General features: G+C 40.4%; 1 protein-coding gene across 24 annotated transcripts in view; it reads left to right on the forward strand.

The window, feature by feature from the left end:
- EPB41L2 (erythrocyte membrane protein band 4.1 like 2) overlaps positions 1 to 10,715 on the forward strand; it is a 224,698-nt gene that overhangs the window by 104,325 nt on the left and 109,658 nt on the right. For all 24 annotated transcript variants that reach the window (XM_069726031.1, XM_069726020.1, XM_069726029.1 and 21 more), the window contains one exon: positions 1,911 to 1,953. In XM_069726031.1, the coding sequence (XP_069582132.1) occupies positions 1,911 to 1,953 (43 nt within the window). The remainder of the gene's footprint in view (positions 1 to 1,910; positions 1,954 to 10,715) is intronic.

Below are 10,715 nucleotides of genomic sequence, written 5' to 3' on the forward strand. Positions count from 1 at the left end.
CACCGAACCCGGCCTTCACCAGGAAGTTCGGGTTCAGCCCCCTGAACACCAGGTGTTTGTCGCACTGTCTTGTGCATGACAATGCAGCAAACACCACTTCTGATTGGTGGTAAAATCATCACCGCCGGTCAGACAGCTGCGGTTTCCATGCTGTCAAATGACAGCGTGAGCCCACATCTGTGATTGGAGGTCTAAAGTTTACCTCTGGACACTGGTGTTGGCTGATGGGACTACTGCTCCCATCAGCTGACGACTGCTGATGCTAATAACAGTGAGGGCAGGCGGCGGCAATGGGATTTTTGAGACCACCTAAAGCTACAAATAGTGAGTTTTGGACCAATGGGTCATATGCCTTCTAATACATTACGTACGGGTGATATTTACCTTGCGGAGACTGAGCATCTCCACAAGATAAATAGACATGCTGCAGCCTGGAAAGACGCGCCACAAGTCCATCTCCGCAGGTGAGCCATGGGTGTCAGTGCACGCATAGTGGACATGAGATTTCTTGAAATCCCATCCACTATGCTGTAACATCTGGACACTGCGGGTTTGACGCTGCTTAAGTAAGCAACATCCAACCCTCAGCATTTACTGACCGTGGGAACATACCCTGAACTTTTTTGAGGAGTACCCGCTCATAAACAATTGTGTACACTTACCACAGAGACCTCATACGTGGACACCGTCTGTGGCTAGTTAACATGAATCACAGCAACCAGTCAGTTTGGCTAGTAAATGTTATATGTAATCTTTTTTAACCGTTATTTATTAGTGTTTTTAAATAACACAAAGGTGAAAAAAAATGGAAAGCAAAAATGATATATAATGTACACTGTAAAGACAACCAACAAAACCTATGTGGAGCGACCAAACATTTGTCACTTCTTTGTGGATAGGTGCTATAGTCCAAACCCTTATGCAGTGAAGGTCTGACATTTAAAAAATAAGAAGGGTCATTTTTAAAATATAAAAAATAAAGTATTGCCTACATTTAAAGGAAATCGCCAGCTTTTTGCCACCAAATCTTAGAGTTGGATAATGTAGAGGGGAGAGACCCTGATTTGAGCAATGTCACTTACTGGGCTCCTTACTCTAGTTTTGATATTCTAACACTAATAAAATAGTGATTTTATTACTGGATGACTAGTAAACCTGTTGCCATGTAGGCCTCCATCTTTGTGAGCTTCATATAACCCCTCCCCCACCACTGCTTTCTGCCTATGCAGAGTGTCTACAGAAACTTGCCTACAGTGGTGTGGGCGGGGTTTTACATAGATCAGCATTCAGAGAACTGTTAGGTCTGCAGCAGATACATTTGATTTTATCAAAACTGCAGCAAGCAGCCCAGTAAGTGATACATCGCTGCAATAAGGGTCTCTGTCTCTATATCATGCTGCTCTCAGATGGGGTAACAAGAGCCTGGTGACAGATTCCCTTTAAATGCTCCTACATCCCAGCACTCTAGCCTATGTTTTGTTAGTTTTTGGTCCCCATTGACCAGGGAATGAGATGTTGCACACAAATCTCCCCCATCACTTAACCGCTGCAGCCAATTACTAATAGTACGTGGCCAGTGAGGCCAATAACCAATTACATGGTGAAAAGTAGGAAGCTCTCAGATGGCATCAGAGTGCTGTCTGTTTCTTTTTGCTGATCAGTTCACTCTAATGGACGACTTTGATTCTTTTTGATTTGATTCTTTTTCTTCTGACCCGTGAACCCTACACATAAATATATGGACAGAACATGTGTGACAGAAACTGCTGTGTGATTGTGGCCTCGTATTAAACCTTCTGAATTGTAACTCAATCTGGTGAAGTCTACTACATGCAGGTCAGGCCACATTGGTGCTTGGTTTAGAATGTTTTTTTTTTTTCTTACAGTTTTCTGTTTTTTTTCCATTGTAGAATTGGTTGGATCCTGCAAAGGAAATAAAAAGGCAAATAAGAAGTAAGTACAGTACTTCCGTCCATGTTGTTGCATTTATGCTGCATAGTAGGACCTTTGCCCCATAGGAAGCCAGTGTTTCGAATGTACACCTTCCCTGATCACTTGTAATGGAGACCTTTACTTGCCTATCTGAAGTTAGGTTGGCTTGGGAGCAGCATTACCTTTCACAAGGGTAGGTATAATAAAGTATCTGACCAGAGAGATGGATGGGCGGCATAAGGACTGCACTGCTTTATGGCCATTGTTCTGTAGGCATGACTGCTACTCACACACTTAGGGCTAACCGTCATGGGACCTAGACAATCATCAATGGCCGCCACTATCATTAAAACAGAGATCCATGGTATTGTTGTTGTCTCATAACCTTGTGCAAGCCATTGACCTTAGGGAGTGAAATGCATACTACACGTATACCTCCTGGTTAGATTATATCTAGTACTGGACAATGGTGCTACTGGAGGTGGGATATAAACTACGGTATATCACAAATTTCCCATCCTGCATCTGCATTAAGTTAATGGAGGTGTAAATCTGGTGAAAGACATCCTATTGCTGTTTAATATGGCTTCTCCGACCCCCAGTCACATTTAACAGAAAGTTGCCGCTCCGTTTTTCCGGGTTTACCATGATGTTTGGGTAGAAACACTGAGGATTTAACCCATTGGATGCCTAGAAGTATATGTGTTACTGTACACTGTAATCATGGATTCTCAATACCACTAAAGTTCCTGACCTCTTCTTCTGTGAAGAGACTTTTTCCATATTTTACATTTTCAGAGTAATATTTCATGGCCTATAAGTCTCTAATTGAGGGCGGACAACCCCAAAACAAGCCTGCAAATTGTCTGTTGTGGCTTTTTTATAGGCTCGTAAAAGGGTCAATATTGATGTTTAGGATTTGTTTCCTCAATAATTTCTCAAAGGAGCAGTGCATGGCCTATAAGTCTCCTTACACCAGCTTGGCAGTCTCCACAAGGAGAGACATCTTCTACATATTCAGTAACACTGTGGTAAGCATGTTAGCAATCCTGAGTTTCTAGGTGGCACTAGAGATCCAGTCCTTTTCCTCTCTGAAGAGGCTATTTCCTTTTTTCGTTCTTGGGGGAATTAGATTGTGATCTCGCTACACCTATTTAGCACTCTCCAGAAGGGGAAAGCTCTACCTCTTACACCTCCTGTCAGGACCTGTCTCCTTCCTAAATCTGTTCTCCTGCTTTGCACTGATGAGAGTAGATGGAATTTCTGTTTGGCGGCTTATCCTAAATCATATGGCATGTTCCTTCAAAGGGTTGATATTGACTTTTAGGTTTGCTACGTCCAATAGTTGACACTAGAGTTTGTCCTGTTCCTCTCAGAACAGGTATACTTATTTATGTTTTTTATTGATTCTTGTAGGCTTGGTTCTACATTCCAAAAACTTACTGATAAGTTACTGATTTCCTCTGAAATTGACTCAACTGTTGGGGAAAGGGACTGATATGAATTTCAACAATCCATAATTTTCAGGAGCTTGCAAAAACTTGTTAGACTAAAAGTATATAGAGGCAGGTTATTTACAGTTACTAACCTTCTGGTTTTAGTTTTATGTCCCTCAAAAATGTCCGAATGACCAAACTCAGGTGACATTTGGCAGGTATCATGTGTGATCATTATTACGCAGATCGTTTTCGACCTGGTTTCTGGATAACTTTTCTAATAGAAACTTGTGTAGTCAACTTGGTGCTCAATTGGCTTTTTATTTGCGTTTACAATGTTAAAAAGGTTCCAATTTCTAGGATATTAGGAACTTGGATATGTGACTGTGAAATGAGATTTCTGTATACATTTTTGTTGCCATATACTGTTGTCTGCCACTCCAACCTATCCAGAAATCTCCTATAATGCTCTATTAGGGCAGAGCTAACATGTAGGTGGATCCCTCACAACCATTCCCACAGCAAGGGTCTTACTCAAATGTCAGGAGGCATTTCAGCCATTTACATTGATGTGTTACATGTTACCTTGTGCTATATTTTCTCCTGAGCCCCGTCACAACTTGTCTTGTACCTGAGCTGCAGTACCAAGCACATCCATATTTACTCACTTGGCTGTATCTAATTCAGTTAACCCTTGTCAGGCTGCATAATTTTACAACCTTAACAGGCTGCATAGGTACAATTGTACCTTCACATATACCTCCACTGTGGGAAGACTTTACTTGGTTTCAGAAACTAAAGTTCATTCAGCTACAAATGTTATGCTGATATCTATTGTTCAGTGTTGTTACTGGTCACTTATGTTGCTGTCAATTAAGTTAATTCAAACTGGGAGTGGCTTCTACTTGTCTTCCTGCCTCCCTCCTCTCATTAGCCATTTTGCTGTTCATCTCATTGCTGTGAGCACACATTTCTAGGCTTGTGAAGTCTTCAATTTCTTGGAAACGAAGGTAGGAAAGTCTCACAGCATCTAACAGCCAGTTATACCTTTATTCTCATTATGTGGGGACAGAACAGTCAAATTGTCTTTCAGCCTGGACTTGGCTTACATATATTTTGTATGAAACTTATCACTATAGGTATAATTTTTATACGAAAAATGGATAATAATTAGTATCTACATATTGTTTTACGATGTTTTATTTATATTCAGCACAAAATACGAAGCCAAAATTCATCTAGCAAGTCATCATGAGTGATAGTAATGCTGGATCTAGTTTCCGCCATAATCCAAGAAAACGTGTTTGCAGGTTAGTATAATTTTGTGAAAAGCCAATAATGTAGTATTTCGGAAAATTATTTATTTTACATTTTTTCATATTTACAGATTTACAGCTGACGAAATAATGCGAATGCTAGAAGAATCTGATTCTGAGCATGAGGATGAACCATATGTTCCATCTGATGATGAAAACTATGTACCACAAGTGGATGTTACTGAAGAAGATTCAGACATTGAACAAGAAATGGTCATAGAGCATGAAAATGAATACGAATCAGACGAAAGTGTTGAGGATGATTCTGTGCCTCAAAGTGCAGGCGACATTTGGACTGCTAAGGATGAAACTCAATGGTGCAGTAATCCACTGCCAAATGCACAAACAAAATCTCGTAATGTCCTACGACAAAGAGGTGGCCCTGCAGCAATCAGCAACCTATATACAGCAAAAGAGCTATTCAAGTCCATCATGACTCCCGAGATGTGTGACATCATATTACGGGAAACGAATCGAAAGGCCAAGAGAGTTTGTGATGCTTACAACAACGAACTGGTACAACGTTTTCCTGATTCTTCCAAACGGCCACCACAAAAAACATTCAAGCAATTTACTGAAACTGAACTTCATGCATTTTTGGGCATACTGATTGCTGCTGGTGTGCACAGAGCCAACAAAGAGAATCTGGAGGAAATGTGGAATGTTGCTGCTCTGCCTCTTATACGTGCAGCCATGTCTCGTGACCGCTTCAAGATGATACTCAGATTTATCAGGTTTGACAACGAAAATACACGTGCAGAACGTGTGCAAACAGATAAAGCTGCACCAATACGGGACATCTGGACAATGCTGAACAGTAATCTGGAGAGAGCCTACAAGCCATATCATTGTATCACCGTCGACGAGCAATTATTTCCATTTAGAGGTCATACTAAATTTACCCAGTATATACCTTCAAAACCAGCTAAATATGGCATAAAGATTTTCTGGGCTTGTGACTCATCAAATGCCTACCCTTTACAAGGTCAGCTCTACACTGGGAAACCAACTGATGGTCCTCGACAAGTAAACATTGGAGAACGAACAGTATTGGACCTAGTGAGCTCGTATAAAGGCTCTGGAAGAAATGTCACCACCGATAACTTCTTTACAACCATGGAACTAGCTAAGGTATTGAACTCCTGGAACATGACACTAGTTGGTACAGTGAGAAAAAACAAAAGGTTCCTACCTAACAACATGCAGCCTGCCAAAGAAAGGCCTGTATACTCGACAAATTTTGCCTACAATCATGATGCAACAGTCTGTTCATATGTACCAAAGAAGAACAAATCAGTCGTGCTTCTATCATCTATGCACATGACGGGAGAAGTTGAAGAGACACTAGCAGCCAAGCCAGAGATAATAAAATACTACAACATAACAAAAGGTGGCGTTGATGTTATGGATAAAATGTTGGGAGAGTACACTGTGAAACGACGAACATCACGTTGGACTTTGGCATTTTTCTACAATATGATTGATGTCAGTGGGTTAGCATCCTACATCATCTACAGAGAACACAATCCAAGCTTCAGGGCAAAGGATCAACGAAGAAAGTTCCTGAAAGATCTCGCAAATCAGCTGTGTATGATTGCAATTGAAGATCGTAGTACAAACAAAATGATAATGAGAAACCATTTTCTTCGAGGTGCAGTAGAAATGGTGCTTGGACGATGCATTGTGGTAGCATCGCAGCCAGCAGCTGGCCCCAAAATACCTCATGGTAGTCGTGGACCCTCCCCTGTTGTTGGTAGTTGCTATGTCTGCAGAGACCTGAGGCGAAAACAACGCAAGACTAGAAAGTCTTGTGTGGTTTGTGTGAAACCCATTTGCGATGAACACTCTGTAGCAAAGCCAACATGCATTACTTGCAAAGAAAATCAATAAAAAAAAGTTTCTTACATTTTCTTTTATAATGTAAATGAACAGTTTTTTACTTGTTTATAATAGTTAAATAGCATTATCATTAAAAAAAAATTTATGCTTTTTCCCTTGCATTATCTTCATTCAAAATATATGAGGTACATTTGTACCTATGCAGCTTGTTATGGATGCAAAAAGATCTCGACCCCTTATCTCGGAAGCGGGTGGAGATATTTTATTGAAATTTGGCCAATATATTCTGGACCAAAAATGTAGAGATGTCACGAAATTTCAGCCCTCTACGTCTTTTCAAAAAAAAGTTATTGCAATTTTAAAACGGAATAGTTACAATTGTACCTATTCAGCCGGATAAGGGTTAAGCACCGTGGCCTTTCATCTGCAGATTGGTGGGGGTTCAAAGGGTTGAATGCCACAGATCACACACTGATGGATTATCCTAAAGATTGGAAATAACCCTTTAAATACAATTTGTAACCAGGTTTTTGCTACTTAATTTCAGAGCACCATGATGTGGAGACAGAGACTTTGATTTCAGCAATGTATCACTTATTGGGCTGCTTTCTGTTTTATCAGCAGTAGAGTATCACTAGATAACTAGTAAACCTGCTGCCAGGTAGTATTTATGATCTCTTTAAGTCTCGCCTTGACTACTGATCGCTGCTTATGCATCGCATGCACAGAAAGCGGTCAGTCAGTGGTGGGGGTGGGATTTTCCAGAGCTCAGCATTTAGATAACTGCCATAGCTGCAGCACATAAAGCTGGGATTTTATCAAAACTGCAGTAATCAGCACAGTCAATTGTACATTATTTGAATAGGGGTTTCTGTCTCAACATTACGCTGTTCTCCGATGATGTCCCTAGGAAGAAGCGAGGTGAAACGCGCGTCGGGGTGAAAGGCGCTGCGTCTGACACTGGCAGTGGTTTCATACCACATCTATACTTGTAGTTTTCAGTTCCTATTGTTGGAATTTTCTATTGCACCATATTCCTTATACATATAGTGTTTTGTCGACTCGAGGACAGACACTCTTTACTATTGCACTTCATTATAGTGATCATTGTCACTTTATTTTTATTGGCTATGTGCAATAATTTTATTATCCCTGATATTGACACCTTTTTAGATTATTGTGTTCTTATACCTATTATGATCTGCTATAAATTTGGACATTACCAGCCTATCATCACATTGCCTTATGTACATCGTTGTGACTCAATATTAGGAGCCTTAATTAGAAACTACTTACTATAACTGTCATTTTCTGGAATTATTTCATCCACTATATTAAAATGCTGTTACAAATGGTATATGTAATAGCCACTTGAGTATTAATACTGGCATGTACGGTAATCAGTGATTTTGGAATTCATAACTTATAACATTTGTGATATTTGTCATACTGTCAGCCTCAGTATCTTTGGAGGCATTTCTGTTTTTAGTACCTTTTAATTATTAAATCTTTACAATATTCAATAAAGATTGATGGGGTTAAAATTATCACTTCATTTTTTGAGGTTTCCTCACCGCTTTTAAAAAGTGTATATACAAGTTCTTCTCACTAAACTAGAATATCCTCAAAAAAGGTTAATTTATTTCAGTTCTTTAAAAAGTGAAACTCGTATATTATATAGTCATTACAAACAGTGATCTATTTCACGTGTTTATTTCTGATAACCTTGATGATTATGGCTTACAGCCAATGAAAACCCAAAAGTCATTATCTCAGTAAATTAGAATAATGAGCGAAAACCACCTGCAAAAGCTTCCTAAGCATTTAAAAAAGGTCTATTAGGTTGTTTCAGTAGGCTCTACAATCATGGGGAAGACTGCTGACTTGACAGATGTCCAGAAGGCAGTCATTGACACACTCCACAAGAAGAGTAAGCCACAAAAAGTTATTGATAAAGAAGCTGGCTGTTCACAGAGTGCTATATCCAAGCATATTAATGGAAAGTTGTGCGGAAGGAAAAGTGTGGTAGAAAAAGGTGCACAAGCAACCGGGATAACCGCAGCCTTGAAAGGATTAACAGAAGGCCATTCAAAAATTTGGAGGAGATTCACAAGGCGTGGACTGCTGCTGGAGTCATTGCTTAAAGAGCCACCACACATAGACGTATCCAGGACATGGGCTACAAGTGTCACATTCCTTGTGTCAAGCCACTCATGACCAATAGACAACTCCAGAAGCGTCTCACCTCGGCCAAGGAGAAAAAGAACTGGATTGTTGCTCAGTGGTCCAAGGTGGTGTTTTCAGATGAAAGGAAATTTTGCATTTCATTTGGAAATCAAAGTCCCAGTGTCACAATCCAATTTTGGATTTGTGGCAGACCTGGTTTGCCTCAGTTTAAGACCTTTTTTCCTTTCTGGTCATTGTGGGTTAATGCAGTTCCCAATTCCCCCCCCCCCCCCCCCGCTGATGTTATTGCATTGCTGCTGGGTCAGCTGATGTTTGTTGTGACCACTCCCTCCATCCTTTAAGAGGTCACCTGGTTCATCAGCTGACTGTCAGTGATATTTCATTCTTCAGTGACCAAGTCGGGAGTAGGAGCTAGCTGGGAACTGTTGTTCTACAGCTGTGTCCATTGTATCTGGTGTTTCTTCCTGCTGTGCTGTGCCTTGCAGCATTAAGCTAAGTGTGGTTTTCCTTTACCTTGTCTGTATACCCTGTTTATTGTGATATTTATACACTGGTGCAGTCCACCTCTTGGGGGGAGAGGGGGTCACTGATAGGGCCTGCACAGGAGACAGGGATATACTGCTGGCTCAGGCCTCCTAACCTTCATAAATACCCATGAGATAAGGGAAAGCCAGGGCCCCTTATAGTGGCAGGGACCGGTACGGGTCCAGTACGCCGTCCTGCCCCTTTATCGCCGTAAACAGCGTGACACTCAGAGTCTGGAGGAAGAATAGAGAGGCACACGATCCAAGCTGCTTGAGGTCTAGTGTGAAGTTTCCACAGTCAGTCATGGTTTGGGGAGCCATGTCATCTGCTGGTGTAGGTCCACTGTGTTTTATCAAGATAAAAACCAAAGAAAAAAAGCCCGAACGTGAGGTCAAATAAGTTTAAAAAAAATTAGTTACAGATAAAATAGCTTTATTAATTGTTGTAAATAGTACTACAAACATATGAAATGTGTGCACATTTAGGCTGCTTTCACACATCATTTTTTTGTCATAGACTTGTATTACTGCCGGATTGCGATGGACGGCCTCACGTTTCATCCGTTTTTTGCTGGATCCATCAAAAATCTGTTTTCCGCCGGTCGGAGAAAACGAACATAGGAACGTTTTTTCTGTCCGTCGAAAAAACGGCCAGCGACTGATCCTGCGATCTCTCTCTGTTCTCATCTCTCTCTATCTCTCTCTCATAGCCGGCAGATCCTCATACTCTGATCCGGCAAAAAAAAGGAATCCGTTGCATCAGTTTTTCACAATTTTCAATTTATATCTGTCTTTTACTCTCTAATATTTTTTATTGTTGTATATTATCTTCTTGGTGAGGTGTTTTTTGGATGAACGCATGCATCATATATTTTATATTTACTTTTATCTCCAATTCTTTTATACTATGTGTTATTAAGGGTGCAGGCATTTCATGTGTTTCTAGTACTATTTACCACGATTAATGAAGGTATTTTATCCGAAACTGTTTACTTATTTGACCTCACGTTCGGGCTTTGTTTTCTTTGGTTTTTATACTAAATTCCGATTGGTCTTCCATTCTTTCCTATACAACAGGTGTTTAACACGTTTGGTGCCAAAAGTACCAATACCTGGTTTAACAACAGTATCACTGTGCTTGATTGGCCAGCAAACTCGCCTGACCTTAACCCCATAGAGAATCTATGGGGTATAGTCAAGAGAAAGATGAGACCCCAGACCCAACAATGCAGACGAGCTGAAGGCCGCTATCAAAGCAACCTGACATTAACTTTTTGATGATATTCTAAGTTGGTGAGAAGCACTTGTAGACTGTTCAGTTGGGAAGTGCTACATACTTATATTAATTGGACATGTGTCTTGTTCATTGTTCTCAGTAGCAAATACCAAGTGACAGATTCCCTTTAACTTGATGGGCCACTCTATTAAAACAGATGCCTCTTTGAACACATGTAGATTTCCTCTTTTTTTTTTCTCTTGCG

Source organism: Ranitomeya imitator, chromosome 5, assembly GCF_032444005.1.
Source record: "Ranitomeya imitator isolate aRanImi1 chromosome 5, aRanImi1.pri, whole genome shotgun sequence".
Classification (NCBI taxonomy): domain Eukaryota; kingdom Metazoa; phylum Chordata; class Amphibia; order Anura; family Dendrobatidae; genus Ranitomeya; species Ranitomeya imitator.